At 40.7% G+C, this 24672-nt stretch overlaps 3 protein-coding genes across 3 annotated transcripts; all 3 read left to right on the forward strand.

Moving 5' to 3' along the window:
- Positions 1 to 433: 433 nt before the first annotated feature.
- LOC108709151 (odorant receptor 131-2) lies at positions 434 to 1348 on the forward strand. Its single transcript, XM_018248759.2, has one exon. It carries the CDS (start codon positions 434 to 436, stop codon positions 1346 to 1348), a length of 915 nt encoding a protein of 304 aa, XP_018104248.2.
- A 10010-nt stretch (positions 1349 to 11358) lies between these two features.
- Positions 11359 to 12348, forward strand: LOC108709152 (odorant receptor 131-2). Its single transcript, XM_018248760.2, has one exon. The coding sequence runs from the start codon at positions 11359 to 11361 to the stop codon at positions 12286 to 12288; it is 930 nt and encodes a 309-aa protein (XP_018104249.1). The 3' UTR covers positions 12289 to 12348.
- Positions 12349 to 21003: 8655 nt separating this feature from the next.
- On the forward strand, positions 21004 to 21930 carry LOC108710060 (odorant receptor 131-2). Its single transcript, XM_018250437.2, has one exon. It carries the CDS (start codon positions 21004 to 21006, stop codon positions 21928 to 21930), a length of 927 nt encoding a protein of 308 aa, XP_018105926.1.
- Positions 21931 to 24672: the final 2742 nt, after the last annotated feature.

The raw sequence follows: 24672 nt of genomic DNA on the forward strand, positions 1-24672 counted from the left end.
AAAATGAATGTTTGGGAAGGGATGCTGTTGCATCCAATAAATTTGATTTCCTAAGTGTATATTATTGTATTTTGTTCCTGGTATATTTCCTGTTTTAAGAGTTCAAGGGATTTTTCCCATTGCTGTTTCTTCCAATAAATTTGATTTCCTAAGAATCGGGGTGGGTAAAAGAGTTCAATGAATTATTTCCATTGGCTGAACTGTTTCTATTTTGATTCTAGCTTGAACTTGCCAGTGAGCAAAATATGCCTTTTGCTATAAAATTTTATGTTGGGAATGGGATGCTGTTTCTTTCAATAAATTCGATTTTTTAAGAATATACCATCAGGGTGGGTAAAAGAGTTCAATGAATTCTTCCCATTGGCTGAACTGTTTCTATTTTTATTCTAGCCTGAACCCTTCTGCAAGCACATATATATTATTATGTGAAACCATGGAGAACTTGATATCTCTGAACGTCAGTACGAGCCTGTTTCCATACACCAACACCCCCGAAACCGCCATTGTGTTGCTGACTCTCATTATCTTTATTCTCCTTTGCTTCTGCGTCTTCCTTTTCTTCATGACAGCCATCTTGAGAGTTTTCTTCACCACGCCTCATGTGAGGGAGAATGTTCACTATATCCTTTTCATCCACATGCTCATTACGGATACATTATATTTGTTCTGTTCCATATTCATATTTATTTCTGCCATCTACATGATTTACATGCCAGTGCCTATTTGCTTTGCCGTTATCATACTCGCTTCCGCTAGCTTTGTTGTCACCCCATTTAACTTGGCGTTGATGTCCCTCGAGCGATACTCTGCCATCTGCTACCCACTAAGGCACAAAGAGCTGTGCACTGAGCAAAGATGCAATATGGCGATGTTGGGGATGTGGGGTGTGGGAGTAGTCCCTGTCATTGTTGAGTACATCACAATGAGCTACATGGCCGGGAAGAACTCAGTATTTGACAACATTGTGTGTGTGCCCCCTGCAATGTTTGCCATCAGTTCAACCATTCAAAACACAATGCAAACCATTAAATTCTTCCTCAGTTTAGGCACCGTTGGAGTGGTCATCCTCTTCACCTACATTAAAGTCATGCTGGTGGCCTTCAAGTTGGGCTCTAGAAGCTCCTCAGCCTTCAAAGCTGGGAAAACGGTCTTGCTCCACGCCTTCCAGCTCCTCCTGTGCATGGGCTCATTCACTTACACAGTAACGGAGACCTACCTGGTACAATACTTTGTGTTTTTACCCATTTTCAACTTTTTTTTCTTAATGTGCTTGCCGAGGTTTATCAGCCCTGTGATTTATGGAATGCGGGATGAAGTCTTCCATAAAGGGATAAGGAGATTTTTTTAATCTACAGTATATGAACATATCCCAATGCTACTTTTTAAGAGAGAGAGATTGAAACCCAATGATTTCTGAGGGGTATGGAGGACCCTGGAGGACCTGTTTTACAGTTTTATTATTACTATGTATATATATATATTTGTGTGTGTGTGTAATAGTCCACCTTCATCAATGTTCGGGATTTGAGAAAAATAGCTTTGAGTTAAAGTCAAATATCATATTCAAGTCTCACTACCAAAACAACGATTTTTCTATCCACTGCAAATGTCAAAAAAGAGGAGGACTGGTCAATGTACATTCCCTGGCCCCATCTTGTTTTATTAGTAATTTAATCTGTGCAAGTGCCTACATTTTCCAAAACAGGGTTTTATAGGCAATAGGTCTCCATGTCCAACATCTATTTTAAAGCCATAAGACCTCCATGAAAGGGCAGGGTGTAGGGGTGCTACAAGCATAAGCCTGGCCTTCCTTTTTGCAAATTATTACTAAAATACAAAAGGGTTGTGGGAACACTCCAACCAGTGGCTCATGAGTAACATGTTGCTCACCAACTGCTTGGATGTTACTCCCAGTGGCCTCAAAGAAGGTGCATATTTTTGAATTCCAGGCTTGAAGGCAAGTGTTGATTGTATAAAAACCAAGTGTACTGCTAAACAAAGTCTCTGTACACTGAAAGTCCGCATAGGGGCTACCAACTGCCAATCACAGCTCACATTTGTCCCCTAGGGAACTATTTGCATGTTTGAATGTGGCTCATGAGTGAAAAAGGTTGGAGACCCTTGTTCCAAGGCTTATTGAAAGTAAACGCAAAGTGTGACTGATCTGGTCAAAATTACTTTAAAGATACAAAAAGAGGGGATCTTCTTTCTCCCACCTCAACCAGCAGCCACTTTCCAATAAGCCCCCCTGACACTTTTTTGATATAAGATTCTTAACAGCTTTGTTAAAGATGGGACATTTAGGATGAATTCAGCTGAACCCCAGGTTGTAAGTAGACATGTGTAGTAACCTAAAGCCCATGATAGTCTGGTATTACAAAAATCCAACTGTTACAATTTGTTCTGTTGTTGCCACATTGTGAGTGACACTAGACATGGCTGCCCTGTGTCACCACTGAGACACACACAAAATACTCACCAGAGGAACATAATGGGAAATGGCCAAAATGCAGGAGACAGAAGCAAATACTTTCCAAATACAGGACAGGAGAACATTTAGGGGCACATTTACTTAGGGTCGAATATCCAGGGTTAATTAACCCTCGATATTCGACCATCGAAGTAAAATCCTTCGACTTCGAATATCGAAGTCAAAGGATTTACCGCAAGTACTTCGATCGAACGATCGAAGGAAAAATCGTTCGATCGAACGATTAAATCCTTCGAATCGAACGGTTCGTAGGATTTTAATCCATCAATCGAACGTTTTTTTAGAGAGACAGCACTTTGACTATCGAATGGTCGAATAGTCGAACGATTTTTAGTTCGAAACGTTCGATTCAAAGTCGTAGTCGAAGGTCAAAGTAGCCTATTCGATGGATGAAGTACCCAAAGAAAAAACTTGGAAATTTGAAGTTTTTTTTACTTCGAATCCTTCACTCGAGCTTAGTAAATGTGCCCCTTGAGACAAGTGAAAGTTCTGGGTGGTTCAGATAGATGGAGATCCTTTGCATATGGCAAATGTAAACCCGTGCCTTTATTTTTGTCCTCTGCTGTGTCCTATAGTGTTTCTAGCTAGTAACATTTGTATTTGAGGCAGCGCATCTCAGTGCTGACTTAGTCATAGTCATGAAATACATTAAGTATAATACACAGCTGTAGAGATTCCAACATAGACCAACAAACTGCAATGTTCAAGTCACAAATAAAAGGAGCTTTCTATTCATACCGGCTGAATTTACCATACGAACACAGTCGTTGGCATCTTTCCTACCCTGATAACCATGTTTCTAGTTCTGAACGGCCCCCAATGAAAAGGCTGGGAGATCTGTGGCTGTGAAAATATAGTAGGTCATGTGTTATTAATGGGACATTGTCAGTCCACCATGGCCAGGAATAGGGATTTCAAAAGCATGGCTGAAGCATGGAAAGTCTTTACATTTGTTCTTAGCTTGTGCCTCCATAGGTTTAGGGTACGGTGGAAACGAATGATTATTATCAGATAGCATTTAAATGATACAGTAAATGAAAATGGGCTTATTCTAAAAACTAAAATGTAATGTTGTGTTTGCAATGTTGATCTGTTGTTTGGTTTATTTGTGTGTGTTGTGAAGACTTGTGGCATCTAAAAAGCATTTGTAGACTGGGATTCTACTTTACCAGGTCAAGTCTGAACTTGTTGATGTCCTTCATTTGTTCTAAATGGATTTACTCATTCAGTGAGGACAACGAGACAATGCAGAAGGAGTTGACATCTCTGTCTCTCACTTTGACTATTGTTCTGTATCTATGTCTGGGTTTTTTGCCTGAAATCATCCAAAGTCTCAACAGATTACATTGCATGATCCATTCTTCTTCATCGTGACTGTCACCTGACTTATCATCAGCACCATCAGTCCACTGACAATGTATTATCCCTTGGGATTGTTATTTTGGAGAACGTTGATTTCATTATATTTTGTTATAGAGACTGGTTTCCATACAAGAGATGAGCAAAAGTGTGTCCTGACCAAGGCCTTGGTCTCACAGGTTGTATCAGCCCCATGGGCAATTTACCATTAAAGGGATGGGTGTGGGGGTGACACAAGTACATGGTTGAGCAGGCTGCATACTTTCTATGAGTATATAATATATATATAATATAATATACTGTATATAGGAAATAATGTACAAGGATATTCAGTAAGTCACTCTGTTCCATGACCAAATAAAAGAATTGGTCAAGAAAATACTAGGGGACTTTTAATATCCCCATATTTTACAACTGGGGGTTCATTATTTTCTACGATACAAATGTTTCAGCCACAAATTGCATCACTAAGCATTGTATTAGAACTGATGACATCACTTAGCACCATTTACAAGGATGCAAGTTATAGGATATTCATGTATTATTATTATTATTATTATTATTGTATTAATAAACACATACAGACAAGAGTAGTTAAGTGGTTGACTGCAACATTACTGAATCTGTAAGGGTACTTACGCCCACAGCACTGATTCTTCTGTGCCCTGATACTGACATCATCATGGTTTTCCGCAAAATTTGATTATTTAAAGGGGCCTCCTTCAAACAGTCACTGCCCAACGTAGGTCTATTTTCATAGTTCCTGGTGCTCTTTCTGGTTGGTCTGTCTAGTCCTGATCTTGCCTGTCCCTGACCATTCCTAGTTCACTGCCTGACCTGACCCTTGCCTGTTATTTGTCTACTCTCTTGGATCCTGTTTTGTACTGCGAGATTGGTGTGTTTGACCTGACTTGTGACCTTGACTACTCTCTCAGCTCTTGTCTCTTGCATTTGTACTTGTGCTTCTTCTGATTGGTATCGACCCGGCCTGTCCCTTGACCACGCTCCTTGTTCTCCGTTCCAGTTACAATGTTCGGTTCCCTTCAGTGCCGATTCCCTTCAGCATCTCACCGGCTTACCTGTCGGGAGGGGAGGCAGGAACTCTATTGCAGAGAGTGCAATTGCGCTCTCTCGCAATAGTACAGCTGAATTTCCAGTTTAAAAACCGGAAATTCGGCTCTTAAAGGTGCAGGAGCGGCTTTTTGCCACCCCTGGAATCCTCAGCCGGCAGCGCCCCTGGTTCCCTTGCCTGTCCTGAACTCTCTACTTGGTAGTCTCACATTAAGACCTGGCAGCACCCAAGTAGTGGAGGGCTCCTCCCGAAGCAAAGGCCAGCTTTTAAGGAAGCAGTGGGGCTGGACTTCCTGCTTCCTCTAAATTCCTTTGCCTCCTCTGAAGCCGCATAAGTGGGTGGGAAGCAGGAGCCGCAAGTAATTGGGGGCGGAGACCACATAGGGGCTGCTGTGTGTGCCAGGCTCCTCCTCCAAAATAAAATTTTGCGGGGTGGCCCAGCATGTTTTTGTTATGCCGCTGGTGCACCCTTCTTCAGGTCACCAAAATAAACTTATTGGCTCTGCCTTTCAATTCAACCAAGAGCAATTATCTTTATCAATAAAGAATTTTTCTGAACCCAGAAATAAATCTGTGGCCAGGCCGTGTTTTATGAATTAGTTAGTTAGAATGTTCAGTTGTAGTCTGCCTACGTTGTAGATTCAAATGTCTGAACGTATATTGGGAAAGGTCAATACTATCACTTGAGATATAGGACATCATCACTAGTGATGGGCGAATTTGCGCTGTTTTGCTTCGCAGAAAAATTCGCAAAGGCTAAAAATTCACGAAATGGCGCCAGCGTCCGTTTTTTTGACGTGAAAATGCACCGGCGTCTAAAAAAATTTTCGCCAGCGAATTATCGCTGCCGTTTCGTGAATTTATTTGCCGGGGCCGAATCGCGCAAATTAGCTGCAAATTTGCACCTGGCGAATGAATTTGCCCATCACTAAACATCAACCACCTCCACATCTGCACAGCTCCAAAAGACAGCGACATCCAGGGGAACGAGAAACACAAATCCGTCTCTTTTATTCATAATGGAGCTTTGGGAACAGTGTAACAGTACGAAAGAGAGAGACTCAAGGAGAATTTTGGGATGTATTTACCATTCTCCTATTGTTTTCAATGCTGAACCCTGACCTATTTGTCCTATTCTTAATAATATTGCTCATAAATGAATCATAAAATAATCATAAAACCCAGGAATGCTCCAATCTCTATAAATCAGTGTGGGTGTAGAATCATAATGTAATCATAATAATGAATGAATTAATTACTTCATTTACTTATTGATGGGATAATGAATTAGGCTGTTAGCATTTTGGCTATGGCTGGACTGAGCCACAGAGATAATTTAAAGGGATACTTTCATGGGAAAAAACATTTTTTTCAAAATGAATCAGTTAATAGTGCTGCTCCAGCAGAATTCTGCACTGAAATCCATTTCTCAAAAGAGCAAACAGATTTTTTTTACATTTAATTTTCAAATCTGACATGGGGCTAGACATTTTGTCAATTTCCCAGCTGCCCCTGGTCATGTGACTTGTGCTCTGATAAACTTCAGTCAGTCTTTACTGCTGTACTGCAAGTTGGAGTGATATTACCCCCCTCCCTTTCCCCCCCCCAGCAGCCAAACAACAGAACAATGGGAAGGTAACCAGATAACAGCTCCCTAACACAAGATAACAGCTGCCTGGTAGATCTAAGAACAATGCTCAATAGTAAAATCCAGGTCCCACTGAGACACATTCAGTTACATTGAGAAGGAAAAACAGCAGCCTGCCAGAAAGCATTTCTCTCCTAAAGTGCAGGCACAAGTCACATGACTGGGAGCAGCTGGGAAATTGACAAAATGTCTAGCCCCATGTCAGATTTCAAAATTGAATATAAAAAAAATCTGTTTGCTCTTTTGAGAAATGGATTTCAGTGCAGAATTCTGCTGGAGTAGCACTATTAACTGATGTGTTTTGGAAAAAAAACATGTTTTCCGATGACAGGATCCCTTTAAGAATTTTAATTGTCATCTAAAGCATGTTTATATGTCTAGATTAATATTGGCATTTTATTTAAAGGGATGGCTTTCATTATGTTATAAAATGGCTAATTCTAACCAATTTATCAGCTGGTCTTCATTATTTATTGTTTTCTTCTTTTGTACTATTTTTATCGAATCCTTCTGCGCTTTTTTTGTTATTACTTTTTTGCAGGGATGCACTGAATCCAGGATTTGGTTCAGGATTTGGTTCAGGATTTGGTTCAGGATTCAGCAGGATTCGGATTCATCTGAATCCTTCTGCCTGATATGCAAATTAGGGGCGGGAAGGAAGTAAAAAATGTTTTCCCCTTCACCCCTAATTTGCATATGCGAATGATTCAGGGGTTCAGCCAAATCCAAAATATTGATTTCGGCGCATCCCTATGCATTCTGATTTTTTTCAAAAACCACTAAAATCCAACCTTTAAAGGGGTGATTCACCTTTAAGTTAACTTTTAGTATGTTATACAATGGCCAGTTCTAAGCAAGGTTGCCATTGGCCTTCATCATTTATTTTTTACAGTTTTCTTTTTAATTTTTTGCCTTTTTCTTCTGACTCTTTCAAACATTCAAATAAGGGTCACTGACCCCATCTTAAAAAAAACAAAAATGCTCTGTAAGGCTACATATGTATTGTTGTTGCTGCTTTTTATTCCTCATCTTTCTATTCAGGTCTCTAATATTCATATTCCAGTCTCTTATTCAAATCAATGTATGGTTGCTAGGGGAATTTGAACCCTAGCAACCAGACTGCTGAAATGACAAACTGGAGAGCTGCTGAATAAAAAGCTAAATAACTCAAAAACCACAAATAATAAAGAATGAAAACCAATTACAAATTATCTCAGAATATCCCTCTCTACATCATACTAACAGTTAATTTAAAGGTGAACAACCCCATTTAATATTTTATATGTCATCTATTATTATCTAATAGGGGCGCTCTCTCCAAAATCATTGATGCACCACCATCCAAAGATCAATATCCTTGGATCCCCTTGACTGCTAGCCTTTTGGTCCAGCAACCTGTCACCCTAACTGCCCTATGCATAAGCAACTGCCATCCTATGGGAATGCAATTCCTTCAGTTGGCATCTTGTGACCATGTGTATGGGATATATAAGTCATTCACAGATATAATTTGCAGCTCTAGAAGATGATGACGTGTGAGTATTCCCATAGAAAGTAAGAGGCTGACAGCAGATTTAAATAATCGTATCTCTGCAGTAGAAGTCACTGTAGACCCGAGTCCCATGAGTTCCATCCAGCTGGAGAAATGGCAGGGGAACACTATTAATATTCCCATCAGTAACAAACACACAATCAGTTAACCCAACGGTCACCAACACAAGGGCGATACATGGCGCAATGCTTATCTGCTCGGCGACAGTAGTCAGGGGGTTAACAGTTTAGTTGCCATTGGGGAGTCACAAGCAGATAAATACAGATAAGTCTGGATCTCAGAGTCTGTATACGCTGGAAAGGGCTGATGGTAAGCGATGCTGTTACTGTATTTACATTTATTTCTCTCTGCTATTAAAGGGGAAACTAGTGATTTAGAAATGATTTAGAAAAGAGTCATTACAATATTTTGTTCAGTTTTTAAATGAATTATTTACTCTACCCCTGTCCAGTCCAAACTAGGAAAATGATCTGCTTTGTGAGGATGGATGTAGCATTTAGCGTAATAAAAGAACGTATAACTTTCAGGGGTTGTTCACCTTTAAATTAACTGTTAGGGGCAGATTTATCCAGGGTCCAATTTTTGAATTGGAAAAACTTCGAAATTCTAATTCAAAAAGACCAACTGAAGTTTAGTCAAAAATTTTTTTTTTTTGCCGAATAGGTCCATTTTCAATCGAATAGGTCCGTATTCAGCCGAATTCGAATCATACAAATCGTAGGAATATCGCATTCAAAGTCCATCAATTGACTTCGAATAGGTTCTAGGAGGTCCCCCATAGGCTAAAACAGCAATTTGGCAGGTTTTAGATGGCGAATGGTCGAAGTCGAATTTTTAAAGACATGATAAATTTCGATATTCGAAATTTCAAAATTTTTTCAAATTCAAATCAAATTTGGACTATTTCCTAGTCTAAGTACACATAAAATAGCTTGAAATTCGATTTTTTCTTTTCATTCGAAAATTCACCTCGACCTTTGATAAATCTGCCCCATAGTATGATGTAGAGAGTAATATTCTAAGACAATTTGCAATTGGTCTGAATTTTTTCTTATTTGTGGCTTTTGAGTTATTTAGCTTTTTATTCAGCAGCTCTCCAGTTTGCAATTCCAGCCATCTGGTTTCTAGGGTCCAAATTCCCCTAGCAACCATGCCTTGATTTGAATAAGAGACTGGAATATGAATAGGAGAGGCCTGAATAGAAAGATGAGGAATAAAAACTAGCAATAACAATAAATGTGTAGCCTTACAGAGTATTTGTTATTTAGATGGGGTCAGCCCTCATTTGGAAAGAGTCAGAAGAAGGTGGCAAATAATTCAAAAACTATAAAAAAAAATTAAATAATGAAGACCAATTGAAAAGTTGCTTAGAACTGGCCAGCTCCTCTGCAACCAAGAAACAATTCCTACAATGCTTTGCCCCAAAAATACAGTGATTTCTAGCCAAATCCCCTAGGGTATCAGGATGCTGGAAGTAAATTGGAAAAGGTAGTAAAGAGTGCATGCTCTGTGGTCTAGAAAGGGTCTCCCAGGGATTTTCCCGCTGCCCAACAGGCCAGTCCGATTCTGGCACTAGTTTCACCATCCAGCCTTCATATTTAAGGAACCAATTTATTTTTCCCAAAAGTGCGTTTGTTTCTTTTTTTTTTTTTAAAAAAATGGAGATTTAGGAAGTATAAAAACCAAGGAAAACTCTAATGCCCAATTTCGACAAGTAAAAGCTGTTGAGGTCCCATAGAAGTCAATGGACCAATTGGACCTTTTTTCAAACTTTTAGAGTTTTTCGGATTTTTTTCCGTACTTTATACTTTGTCCCTATTAATACATCAGCCCTATATCAGCAAATACAATATTGTTTAGGGAGCTTCAGCCCTGTGTTACTTCACAAAGGTTTTTAGCCTATCGGTGAGTAAAGAGCCGTGATTGACAGTTGCACCAATGACCATGGCAACCAGGCAGTGGTTTGGATAACAGACTATATTATGTATAGGGGGCAGGAGGGGCAGACGTTGATGTGATGGGCGAATTTCTCCCGTTTTGCCTTGCCAAAAAATTCACAAATTTCCCCCAAAATTCACGAAACGGCGTAAATTTACGAAAAAAACATAAAAATGGAAAGTTTCACAGAATAAATCATGAAAATCTGAAAGTTTCAAGAAAAAATTGCGAAAATCAGAAAGTTTCTCGGAAAAATAGTGAAAATCGGAAATTGATGAAAAAGTCACTCGTGACGATTTTGACTCTGGCGTTAAAGTCAATATGTTGATGTGCGTCGATTTTGACAAGAACGACTTTTTTGGACGCACGTCCAGAATTTTTTTCGACACCAGTGAAATTTGCCAGGCAGATTTATTCGCCAATCACTAATGATGGAGGAGTGGGTGACATTGGGGTGGGCCTGGCAGTATTAGGGGCGGGTTATGATCAATCAATAAGAGTCCTAATTTGGAAGACTGGGCAGGCAGTTGTGACCTGGAGTTCCATTCCAAAACTCAGGCTACCCTAAACACCCCTAACAGTGAGCCCCCAGCCAAGACTCCTGTTCCCTCCAGTATTGCTCTCAATGTGTCAACTAATGTGATCAATGACAATCTAATCTCTCTCTCTCTCATTTATCCATTCATTATCTATCTATCTATCTATCTATCTATCTATTATCTATCTATCTATCTATCTATCTATTATCTATCTATCTATCTATCTATCTATCTATCTATCTATCTATCTATCTATCTATCTATCTATTTATCTATCATCTCTATCTATCTATCTATCTATCTATCTATCTATCTATCTATCTATATATTATCTATCTATCTATCTATCTATCTATCTATCTATTTATCTACCTCTATCTATCTATCTATCTATCTATCTATCTATCTATCTATCTATCTATCTATCTATCTATCTATCTATCTTTCTTTCTATCTATCTATCTATCTATCTATTATCTATCTATCTATCTATCTATCTATCTATCTATCTATCTATCTATCTCTCTCTCTCTCTCTATCAGAACAGGCTGATGGGGTGCATTGACTCTCACAGTTACAGATGAGCACCACGTGAACTCCATTTTTCATCCATTTAGCACTTGGCTTCTGCCCTTGCATTTCTACATGAATTAATTAATTTCAAGCCCGTTATGTGATTATGTGACTATTTTTTCTCCCCTTCTTTAAATTTCAGAAACTCTCAGTGAGAAAGACTCAATAGATCATCCAGCTCTCACCGATGGCCAATGGTAGCGTCTTCTCCAGTAACGTCACCCAGGTGTCTCCCGGCAACAATAGGACTGCGGTGATTGTGCAGACATTCTTTTTTACCTTGTTGCTTCTGTGCTTCATCATGTTCCTTTATCTGATATTGGGGATACTGAACATCTACTTCTCTACCCCCCATCTCCGAGAGACCCTTCGCTGTGTCTTCTTTGCCCACATGCTTGTCAGTGACACCCTTTATTTTCTAGTTGCGCTCTTCCTGCTGTTGAGTAGTATAATATATGTTTTCCAAATGCCGATACCCTTCTGCCTCGCTATCCAGACTTTGGCCACAGCAACGTACAGGGTCACGCCATACAATCTGGCGGTCATGTCCATAGAACAATACATCGCCATATGTTTCCCTTTAAGACATGGAGCATTTTCCACTGACCGTAATTCAAATGTGGCCATTGCAATAATGTGGGTGGTTGGGTTGATGCCTAATGCCGCTGAATTTATTGCCATGAGCCCGGTGGTCACCAAGGACTTTTTTCTCCACTCTGCTATCTGCAACCGGGCTGTTATAGTCCTGCACCCAGTACAAGACACTATACAGTCATTTAGTTACATCGTCACATTCGTCCTGGTGGCTCTCGTCATTGTCTACACCTACATCAAGGTTATGCTGGTGGCTCAGAAGATCACTTCTAAACAAATGGCAGCCTCCAAGGCTGGTAAAACAGTCATGCTCCACGCTCTCCAGCTCTTTTTATGCATGAATGCCTTCCTCGCCTCCCTCACAGAGAAATATCTAAAAGACTACATTCCATTCATCTTCTTGATTAACTTTCTGATCTTCATGTGCTTGCCGAGGTTCCTTAGTCCCTTAATTTATGGGCTGAGGGATGACGCTTTCCGCAAAGGAATAAAACACTTATTCTCTATACCTTGCTGTAGATAAAGCCTTCTAAGAACCCAATGGCAACCATATACAGGTCAACCATACACATGGAGTGAGGAGGAGCCTTGATTCTACTGATGATGATGCAAGCCATAGCACATAGATATGTCAAGCCACCATGTACATACTGAAAATATCAAGTGCACGATGCAGTTTATTTCATGACATTGTATGGTGACAGTGTTAATAAAGGAAAAATAATAAAAGAATGTTCCAAAAATGGACTTCCCATACAGTGAACTTGCATTTTCACCCTGATTGTGTCTCTAGTCTTCCTGCAATAAAACAATACAGGACTGGAGGTTCTGTGAGTCTTGATGATGCTTTGCTGAGACCTTTTTTCTTCTGTGTTATGTTGCCACCAAATATAGAAATGCCGTGTCAATAGGCTTTCAATAGCCAATTTCTAGACTGTGATAAAATGCTACTTTGTTGAGGCCATATCTTTTTAGTTTTTAGAGGTAGTGTAGCCACTGATGGGCCCTCATCCTATGGTTCTACTGATGTATTTCCAGCTAAGGTTTGAAAGTTTATGTCAACTTGGTCTGTCAATCTGCAAATTGTAAATGAGGTGTTTGTAGTTGGAGCACCTAAAATCTATGATTAGCTCCCTAGTTTTGTCTCTGTTTAGCTCTAGGTGGTTATCTGCATCATATTTGATGATATCGGCCACTAGTTTTCCATAGGAAACTCGTCTTCCACCTGTAGGAGACAAACTACTTTGATCTTCTGTTACAATATGTGGTAACTCATTTGTGGGGAGAATAGTTTGGGGATGAGACAGCATCTTAGTGGTGCTCCTGTGCTTAGGGATAATTGAGATGATATTTCTCTTCTGTTGGTCAGGAAATCTAGCACCCAATTACACAGTATGGTGGGAAGACCAAGGTTCTCCATTTTAAAATAAGGTTTCTCTGTCTGATGTTATTGAACTACTGAGCTGTGGTCCAGAAAGAGTATTTGTGCACATATATTGGGTTTCTCCAGGTGCTGTAAGCTGTAGGGCAGTGCCACTGCAGTTGCATCTTCTCCCAATATGTAGGGGACATGTAGTGGGTCTACAGCAGTTATCTCCAACCAGTAGCTCACGAGCAACATGTTGCTCTCCAACCCCTCGGAGGCCTCAAAGCAGGTGCTTATTTTTGAATTCCTGGTTTTCAGGCAAGTTTTGGCTGCATAAAAACCAGGTGTACTGCCAAACAGAGCCTCTTGTAGGCTGCCAATCCACATGGTGCTACTAAATCACGGCCCTTTTTGTCATCTACAGGAACTTTTTCATGCTTGTGTTGCTCCCCAACTCTTTTTGCATTTGAATGTGGCTCACGGGTATAAAAGGTTGAGGACCCCTGGTCTAGAGTGTCTGGAATTGCTGACTTCAGTGTTGGACTGACCCACCGGGATACCAGGAAAACATTTGGGTGGGCCGGTGTCAATGGACCCTCTTGCTTTTAGCCTATTTCATGGTCAATCCCTATTTCTTTATGCTTAATAATGGAAGAATAGAGTAAGTAGATATAGAAGACTAAGAGAATCAAGAGGTTGAGTGAGAGGAGGAAAGTGGGCCCATGGTTTTCTGGTGGCCCCACAGTTTTAGGTTTTCAGGTGAGTCCTTTCTCTAACTCCCTTCCTGCCTCATCTACACCCATAACATGGAAAAGCAAAGTTAAAAGAACAATCCAGAGTCAACAAGAGAAATACACTTGAATACAGCCAAGTAGCAGAGGTGCAGATCCTGACAGTTCTCATATTTTTAGATCTCATCCTTTTGCTCAATAGCTTCTAAAGAGCAGGCCTTGAAGAGCAAGTGAACAACAAACACCTTTGTATTTGAGGGTAAAGGATTCTTGTTTGTGGTATTGAAGCAGAGCTATGGGTGTAGCCATCAACATCTTCTGTTTTCTTCCTTCTAACCCTAATACTAATGGTTCCCCCATCAATGATAACTGATAGTAGAATGGGCTCCCTATGCGGAGGTTTCGGAGCAAGTGCACCCCGACCACATGTTTTACTTGGTGAGTGTTTCAACAATTGCTCCTTGTCAGCTCTTCCTCCCTATACTCAGTCCCCGGTCAGTTTTGTAGTAAATAGAAACACAGAACCGTTTTTTTTAAAAAGCAGCAGTTGTATATTTAGGTTATTTATTTATGTATTTATGGAGACAAAAAGGAACACCAAGAGCCCCAATAGTGTAATATGTTTTTACAAGGAGTAATGGTAGAGTAAACAAGTTAATACTCACAAACCAGGGTTACAGATTATCCTGACCCCACTCAGGAATAAAACGTCGCTCTCTGTAAAAGACGAAAACGGGGATGATACCCCTCCACTCGGGGTGGACTCGATATGGTAGTAAGACAAAACAGAGGCGCCAAAAAGGATAAAAATAGCTAAAAGCACTTAAAAACCCAATGGGTAATTCAGAGGAGGTAGTAATGAACTTACCTCCTCCAAGCAGACACCAACGAAAGTGGTAATTTTCAATAATAGTTTGAAATAATTTTGTGAATAAACTATTATTGAAAATTACCACTTTCGTTGGTGTCTGCTTGGAGGAGGTAAGTTCATTACTACCTCCTCTGAATTACCCATTGGGTTTTTAAGTGCTTTTAGCTATTTTTATCCTTTTTGGCGCCTCTGTTTTGTCTTACTACCATTTATGTATTTATGAATATCATTTGAGACAGACACATTTTCTGTGATTCGCCCCTCTGCTCCTCAATGTGTAACATTTTAAATCATACAATTTGCATACATTTCAGTTTCAACATCTAGAAATTACACTTTTTACACATAATCCCACTCATTTCACGGCACCATAATGTTTGGGACAAAGTAATGGCAGGTATATTAAAGGAGAACTAAACCCTAAAAATGAATGTGGCTAAAAATGTCCTATTTTATATAGTGAACTTATTGCATGAGGCTAAAGTTTGAGCTTGTCAATAGCAGCAATGATCCAGGACTTCAAACTTGTCACAGGGGGTCACCATCTTGGAAAGTGTCTGTGACACTCACATGCTCAGTGGGCTCTGATTGGCTGTTGAGAAGCTAAGCTTAGGGCTCGTCACTAATTATCCAGCAGAAAATGAGCTTCCCTGGCTGTAATATAAGCTGATGCTACAGGTTTGCTGATTATTCAATTCTGATGCTAATTGCACTGGTTTCTGTGCTGCCATGTAGTAATTATGTGTATTAATTACTAATCAGCCTTATATTGTGACATTTCTATTCTATGTGTACTGTATATTGTGAGTGGGTGCCTAAGCTCAGTAAGTGACAGCAGCACAGAGCATGTGAATCAGTGAATCAGCAGAAAAGAAGATGGGGAGCTACTGGGGCATCTTTGGAGACAGATCTTTACTGCTAAAGGGCTGTGGTTGCCTTGGGCTGGTACAGAAGCACAAACCATACTGTACAACATTTCTACCTACTTCTTTGGTTTAACTTTCCTTGTCCTTTTAGTTGGGTTCCCTATGGCTCTTTATGTACCACCTCTTGAGCTGGGTTTCCTATGATTATATTCTCTATACCCCTCCCCTTGTATTCCTTGAATTGGGTGCCCTCTAGCTATAGTCTATAGAATACAGTCTATAGTCTACAGGGGGGGCAAGTGTCCCAGGCCTGAAGGGGGTCCGGCAGTGCTGCACTTTCAAATGAGCCGGCCCCCCTTGACAGCGCCGAAGACACGCGGCCATTTCCAAAGTCCCAAAAGGAGGCGAAGTTGAAGTCCTGAAGCTACGAGTTCAATTCTACTGAACACCAATTTGTTTTTTTCTTTTTTTAATCCCTTGGCCACCAATGTATTATTTTAATATTCTATAGGCCCCTGCCACCAATGTTTTTTTTAGGGCCCCAATTTTTTTAACTTGTAAGGGGGACCCTGGCGCCAATGTTTTTTAAAAAAATATTTTTTAGGGCCACGATTTTTTTAACTTGTAAGGGGGACACTGGCGCCAATGTTTTTTAAAAAAATATTCTTTGGGGCCCCAATTTTTTTTTTTAACTTGTAAGGGGACCCCGGCACCAATGTTTTTTTTAAATTATACTTATAGGAGGGCCCTGTATGGGGAATAAAATTAGAAACCTTTCTCACATCTTTCCTAAGCAGAAGAACATCAGCCTCTTTCTTTCTCCTGACAACTTCCTTGACTACTTGCTGGTCAGACTGGTGGGAAACTGACCAGCAGGTGGCGCTGTTGTAACAAAATTCATTCATATTAACAGTACATGTATCCCTTAATATCTTGGAATAAAAACAAAATAAATAATGAATGTACATTGCAAAAGTGCTTAGAATAGTCCCCTCATCAATTTTACATTCACTTATTTTAAAGGTTTACTTATGCTTTAAAGAGACAAACACTAGTAGAGATGACCCAGGCACAGAAGAATAAACCTCAGTTTTACATTTTATTAATGAGATTCCCAAGGAGGAATCCACAGTAAGTACAGCTGTACAGTAAGTGATGATCCCCCCAGTACAAAGCTGCACCTTCTGCAATTTGTCTCCTTCTCAAACATCAGTCCGGCGTCTACTATGGAATTTATGGGGCTCAGACTTACCTACTTTATTAATATTGAGCCCCAGCAACCTAATTAAAGAGATTACATTAATTAAATAACAATAAACATCTCAACCCTATTCTTCCACCACTCCACTGTAAGTACCAGTTATGTGATGTCACTGAACTACAACTCCCCGCATCCCACCAGCCAACAACTAGAGGCTCACAATACACAGTCTGGTAGTTGTGTTTTGTCCCTGCATTGTAAATAATGTCCTACATGATTTCCTATTCCATTAAATATATACAAAAGTTACTTTGCCCCACTGAATTCAGAGTGAATTGCGGCTTTAGAGCTGTGCGTGGGCAGTCGGAACATGTTTCCCAGTGAGTCAGTTCCAGTTCTATAACATTGCAGGGCCAGTCAGAAAGCGTCGGGGCCAGTCGGAAAGCGTCGGGGCCAGTCGGAAAGCGTCGGGGCCAGTCGGAAAGCGTCGGGGCCAGTCGGAAAGCGTCGGGGCCAGTCGGAAAGCGTCGGGGCCAGTCGAAAAGCGTCAGGGCCAGTCGGAAAGCGTCAGGGCCAGTCGGAAAGCGTCAGGGCCAGTCAGATAGCGGCAGGGCCAGTTGGAAAAACCCTCAGAGTAAATTAGTGCTGGATTTTAGAATCAATTCTGCATCCAAACGGGTTTGCCATTTCCATAGCTCTGTATTATTTCTGGCAGTTACATCATCAATTATAAAAATGGAGCAAAAAAAACGTTTGAATGAGTCGTATCCAGAACAGACTCACCAGAAGACCAAAAAATAGAAGTTCTCGAAAACCCAAAGATCCCATTATATCATCCGACGGCAGATGACAAGCGCAGCGGAGTTTACTAGCGGACAAGTGAAGCTTTATATATCGCTGTATAAAACTATTGGGCTTGTAACTCTGCAGGGATTGCAGAAAGCAAATGAAAGATCATGGAATGTTTCAGCTGATTCTCGTTGGAAAGCTATAGGCAAGGAAACGAGATGAATCCATTAATAACTTATGGTAATGCAAGGGCCCCCTCTTCCTTCCTGAATAGCTTGATTCCAATCTGTATTGAATAAGCAATGATGAGATTGTCCTGCCCCCTACTGTCCCCCTCCCAACCCCAGAATGAACCATCCAGACCCCCCTAAACCCAAATGGCAAAGCCTGTGCTGACGGAGCGCTGTGATTGGGACAAACATGGTGACTGGCGCTTTCTCAACCTTGGATCTGCCGGATTTGAAAGGATCCCCCCAATGATATCTTGAGAAGAAGGTTGGAGATGAGGAGATGATTATTGGAGGGGCCAGTGAGGGATGAGCATGTGATTAATGCACAGAGAGGGTCTCAGGAAGGAGCAAACTGCCGGACTGGGGGCTGCTTTCTCATTGGTTGGGGCTGCCTCCGGATAAAAACCCCCATTTCCACTTTTGTACCAGGCTCATGGTGAGAAGTTGGATCATCAGTTACTTCTGGTTTCAGACTATTTGCAGGTCCATTGGCTGCAGGCAGCAGGATACTAACAGGCGGGGAACACACTGAGGAGAGAACAGACGTACGTTACTGGGAGGCTCCAGCATGGAACACACACAAGATACTGACACTTCTATCAGGAGAACATTAAGAGAGTTTATGGGGCACATTCCCTAAAGGGCGAAATTACGCCAGCGTGACGTCATTCAGACGCTTCGCAAATTTCCTAACAGGCACAAGCATAACTTCGCTAGTGAAAGAGACAGACGCTAGCATCATACGCACTCTATCGCCAGGTGAATTCTCGCTCTGTCGAATGGACGTAACTCCGCAAATTCACTAAGATGCAGGTTGAACGTTACCTCATTCGTCATTAATTTAAAGGTGAACAACCCCATTTAATATTTTATATGTTATCTATTATCTAAAAGGGGCGCTCTCTCTCCCAAATCATTGATGCACCACCATCCAAAGATCAATATCCTTGGATCCCCTTGACTGCTAGCCTTTTGGTCCAGCAACCTGTCACCCTAACTGCCCTATGTATAAGCAACTGCCATCCTATGGGAATGCAATTCCTTCAGTTGGCATCTTGTGACCATGTGTATGGGATATATAAGTCATTCACAGATATAATTTGCAGCTCTAGAAGATGATGACGTGTGAGTATTCCCATAGAAAGTAAGAGGCTGACAGCAGATTTAAATAATCGTATCTCTGCAGTAGAAGTCACTGTAGACCCGAGTCCCATGAGTTCCATCCACCTGGAGAAATGGCAGGGGAACCCTATTAATATTCCCATCAGTAACAAACACACAATCAGTTAACCCAACGGTCACCAACACAAGGGCGATACGTGGCGCAATGCTTATCTGCTCGGCGACAGTAGTCAGGGGGTTAACAGTTTAGTTGCCATTGGGGAGTCACAAGCAGATAAATACAGATAAGTCTGGATCTCAGAGTCTGTATACGCTGGAAAGGGCTGATGGTAAGCGATGCTGTTACTGTATTTACATTTATTTCTCTCTGCTATTAAAGGGAAAACTAGTGATTTAGAAATGATTTAGAAAAGAGTCATTACAATATTTTGTTCAGTTTTTAAATGAATTATTTACTCTACCCCTGTCCAGTCCAAACTAGGAAAATGATCTGCTTTGTGAGGATGGATGTAGCATTTAGCGTAATAAAAGAACGGATAACTTACAGGGGTTGTTCACCTTTAAATTAACTGTTAGGGGCAGATTTATCCAGGGTCCAATTTTTGAATTGGAAAAACTTCGAAATTCTAATTCAAAATTTTTTTTTTGCGGAATAGATCCATTTTCAATCGAATAGGTCCGTATTCGGCCGAATTTGAATCATACAAATCGAAGGAATATTCAAATAATATTCAAAGTCCACCAATTGACTCCAAATAGGTTCTAGGAGGTCCCCCATAGGCAAAAAACAGCAATTTGGCAGGTTTTAGATGGCGAATAGTCAAAGTCGAATTTTTAAAGACATGATAAATTTGGATATTCGAATTTTCGACCTCGACCTTTGATAAATCTGCCCCATAGTATGATGTAGAGAGTAATATTCTAAGACAATTTGCGATTGGTCTGAATTTTTTCTTATTTGTGGCTTTTGAGCTATTTGGCTTTTTATTCAGCAGCTCTCCAGTTTGCAATTTCAGCTATTTGGTTGCTAGGGTCTAAATTCCCCTAGCAACCATGCACTGATTTGAATAAGAGACTGGAATATGAATAGGAGAGGACTGAATAGAAAAATGAGGAATAGAAAAGTAGCAATAACAATTCATTTGTAGCCTTACAGAGCATTTGTTATTTAGATGGGGTCAGTGACCCTCATTTGGAAAGAGTCAGAAGAAGGCGGCAAATAATTAAAAAACTATAAAAAATAAATAAATAATGACGACCAATTTAAAATTTGCTTAGAACTGACCAGCTCCTCTGCAACCAAGAAACAATTCCCACAATGCTTTGCATGCTTTGCCCCAAAAATACAGTGATTTCTAGCCAAACCCCCCAGAGTATCAGGATGCTGGGAGTAAATTGGAAAAGGTTTTGCTTCGCCAAAAATTCACAGATTTCCCGCAAAATTCGCAAAACATCTCTCTCTCTCTCTCTATCTATTTCTCTCTGTACCTATCTATCATCTCTCTATCTATCTATCTATCTATCTATCTCTCTCTCTCTATCTCTCTATCTATCTATCTATCTATCTATCATCTATCATCTCTCTATCTCTCTATCTCTCTCTCTCTATCATCTATCTCTCTCTCTCTGTCTGTCCGTCCATCCACCCATCCATTATCTCTCTCTCTCTCTATCTATCTATCTATCATATCTATCATATCTATCTCTCTCTCTCTCTCTCTCTCTCTCTCTGTCTGTCTGTCTATCTATCTATCAGTCTATCTATCTATCAGTCTATCTATCTGTCTGTCTGTCTGTCTGTCTGTCTGTCTGTCTATCTATCTATCTATCTATCTATCTCTCTCTATCTATCAGAACAGGCTGATGGGGTGCATTGACTCTCACAGTTACAGATGAGCACCACGTGAACTCCATTTTTCATCCATTTAGCACTTGGCTTCTGCCCTTGCATTTCTACATTAATTAATTAATTTCTGGCATTATGTGACTATTTTTTCTCCTCTTCTTTAAATTTCAGAAACTCTCAGTGAGAAAGACTCAATAGATCATCCAGCTCTCACCGATGGCCAATAGTAGCGTCTTCTCCAGTAACATCACCCAGGTGTCTCCCGGCAACAACAGGACTGCGGTGATTGTGCAGACGTTCTTTTTTACCTTGTTGCTTCTGTGCTTCATCATGTTCCTTTATCTGATATTGGGGATACTGAACATCTACTTCTCTACCCCCCATCTCCGAGAGACCCTGCGCTGTGTCTTCTTTGCCCACATGCTTGTTAGTGACACCCTTTATTTTCTAGTTGCGCTCTTCCTGCTGTTGAGTAGTATATATGCTTTCCAAATGCCGATACCCTTCTGCCTCGCTATCCAGACTTTGGCCACAGCAACGTACAGGGTCACACCATACAATCTGGCGGTCATGTCCATAGAACAATACATCGCCATATGTTTCCCTTTAAGACATGGAGCATTTTCCACTGACCGTAATTCAAATGTGGCCATTGCAATAATGTGGGTGGTTGGGTTGATCCCTAATGCCGCTGAATTTATTGCCATGAGCCCGGTGGTCACCAAGGACTTTTTCCTCCACTCTGCTATCTGCAACCGGGCTGTTATAGTCCTGCACCCAGTACAAGACACTATACAGTCATTTAGTTACATCGTCACATTCGTCCTGGTGGCTCTCGTCATTGTCTACACCTACATCAAGGTTATGCTGGTGGCTCAGAAGATCACTTCTAAACAAATGGCAGCCTCCAAGGCTGGTAAAACAGTCATGCTCCACGCTCTCCAGCTCTTTTTATGCATGAATGCCTTCCTCGCCTCCCTCACAGAGAAATATCTAAAAGACTACATTCCATTCATCTTCTTGATTAACTTTCTGATCTTCATGTGCTTGCCGAGGTTCCTTAGTCCCTTAATTTATGGGCTGAGGGACGACGCTTTCCGCAAAGGAATAAAACGCTTATTCTCTATACCTTGCTGTAGATAAAGCCTTCAAAGAACCCAATGGCAGCCATATACAGGTCAACCATACACATGGAGTGAGGAGGAGCCTTGATTCTACTGATGATGATGCAAGCCATAGCACATAGATATGGGTTAGGAATGTCAAGCCACCATGTACATACTGAAAATATCAAGTGCATGATGAAGTTCATTTCATGACATTGTATGGTGTTAAAAGAAAAATAATAAAAGAATGTTCCGAAAATGGACTTCCCATACAGTGAACTTGCATTTTCACCCTGATTTGTGTCTCTAGTCTTCCTGCAATAAAACAATACAGGACTGGAGGTTCTGTGAGTCTTGATGATTCTTTTCCGAGACCTTTTTTCTTCTGTGTTATGTTGCCACCAAACATAGAAATGCCCTGTCAATAGGCTTTCAATAGCCAACTTCTAGACTGTGATGAGTGCTACGTTGTTGAGGCCATATCTTTTTAGTCTTTAGAGGTAGTGTATCCACTGATGGGCCCTCATCCTATGGTTCTACTGATGTATTTCCAGCTAAGGTTTGAAAGTTGATATCAACTTGGTCTATCACTGTATCTGCAAATTGTAAATGGGGTGTTTGTAGTTGGAGCACCTAAAATGTATGATTAGCTCCCTAGTTTTGTCTCTGTTTAGCGCTAGGTGGTTATCTGCATCATATTTGATGATATCGGCCACTAGTTTTCCATAGGAAACTCGTCTTCCACCTGTAGGAGACAAACTACTTTGATCTTCTGTTACAATATGTGGTAACTCATTTGTGGGGAGAATAGTTTGGGGATGAGACAGCATCTTAGTGGTGCTCCTGTGCTTAGGGATAATTGAGATGATATTTCTCTTCTGTTGGTCAGGAAATCTAGCACCCAATTACACAGTATGGTGGGAAGACCAAGGTTCTCGAGTTTTAAATAAGGTTTCTCTGTCTGATATTATTGAACTACTGAGCTGTGGTCCAGAAAGAGTATTTGTGCACATATATTGGGTTTCTCCAGGTGCTGTAAGCTGTAGGGCAGTGCCACTGCAGTTGCATCTTCTCCCAATCTGTAGGGGACATGTAGTGGGTCTAGAGCAGTTATCTCCAACCAGTAGCTCGCGAGTAACATGTTGCTCTCCAACCCCTTGGATGTTGATCTCAGAGGCCTCAAAGCAGGTGCTTATTTTTGAATTCCTGGTTTTCAGGCAAGTTTTGGCTGCATAAAAACCAGGTGTACTGCCAAACAGAGCCTCTTGTAGGCTGCCAATCCACATAGGGGCTACCAAATAGCCAATCACGGCCCTTTTTGTCATCTACAGGAACTTTTTCATGCTTGTGTTGCTCCCCAACTCTTTTTGCATTTGAATGTGGCTCACGGGTATAAAAGGTTGAGGACCCCTGGTCTAGAGTGTCTGGAATTGCTGACTTCAGTGTTGGACTGACCCACCGGGATACCAGGAAAACATTTGGTGGGCCCGGTGTCAATGGACCCTCTTGCTTTTAGCCTATTTCATGGTCAATCCCTATTTCTTTATGCTTAATAATGGAAGAATAGAGTAAGTAGATATAGAAGACTAAGAGAATCAAGAGGTTGAGTGAGAGGAGGAAAGTGGGCCCATGGTTTTCTGGTGGCCCCACAGTTTTAGGTTTTCAGGTGAGTCCTTTCTCTAACTCCCTTCCTGCCTCATCTACACCCATAACATGGAAAAGCAAAGTTAAAAGAACAATCCAGAGTCAACAAGAGAAATACACTTGAATACAGCCAAGTAGCAGAGGTGCAGATCCTGACAGTTCTCATATTTTTAGATCTCATAATTTTGCTCAATAGCTTCTAAAGAGCGGGCCTTGAAGAGCAAGTGAACAACAAACACCTTTGTATTTGAGGTTTAAGGCGTCTTGTTTGTGGTATTGAAGCAGAGCTATGGGTGTAGCGGAGGTTTCGGAGCAAGTGCACCCAGACCACATGTTTTACTTGGTGAGTGTTTCAACAATTGCTCCTTGTCAGCTCTTCCTCCCTATACTCAGTCCCCGGTCAGTTTCGTAGTATAAATAGAAACACAGAACCATTTTTAAAAAAGCAGCAGTTGTATATTTAGGTTATATATTTATGTATTTATGAATATCATTTGAGACAAAGAAAACGTGAAAAATTTTAAATCATACAATTTGCATACATTTCAGTTTCACCATCTAGAAATTACACTTTTTACACATATAATGTTTGGGACAAAGTAATGGCAGGTATATTAAAGGAGAACTAAACCCTAAAAATGAATGTGGCTAAAAATGTCCTATTTCATATAGTGAACTTATTGCACGGGGCTAAAGTTTGAGCTTGTCAATAGCAGCAATGATCCAGGACTTCAAACTTGTCACAGGGGGTCACCATCTTGGAAAGTGTCTGTGACACTCACATGCTCAGTGGGCTCTGATTGGCTGTTGAGAAGCTAAGCTTAGGGCTCGTCACTAATTATCCAGCAGAAAATGAGCTTCCCTGGCTGTAATATAAGCTGATGCTACAGGTTTGCTGATTATTCAATTCTGATGCTAATTGCACTGGTTTCTGTGCTGCCATGTAGTAATTATGTGTATTAATTACTAATCAGCCTTATATTGTGACATTTTTATTCTATGTGTACTGTATATTGTGAGTGGGTCCCTAAGCTCAGTAAGTGACAGCAGCACAGAGCATGTGAATCAGTGAATCAGCAGAAAAGAAGATGGGGAGCTACTGGGGCATCTTTGGAGACACAGATCTTTACTGCTA

This window comes from Xenopus laevis, chromosome 2S (assembly GCF_017654675.1).
Source record: "Xenopus laevis strain J_2021 chromosome 2S, Xenopus_laevis_v10.1, whole genome shotgun sequence".
In the NCBI taxonomy this organism is placed as follows: domain Eukaryota; kingdom Metazoa; phylum Chordata; class Amphibia; order Anura; family Pipidae; genus Xenopus; species Xenopus laevis.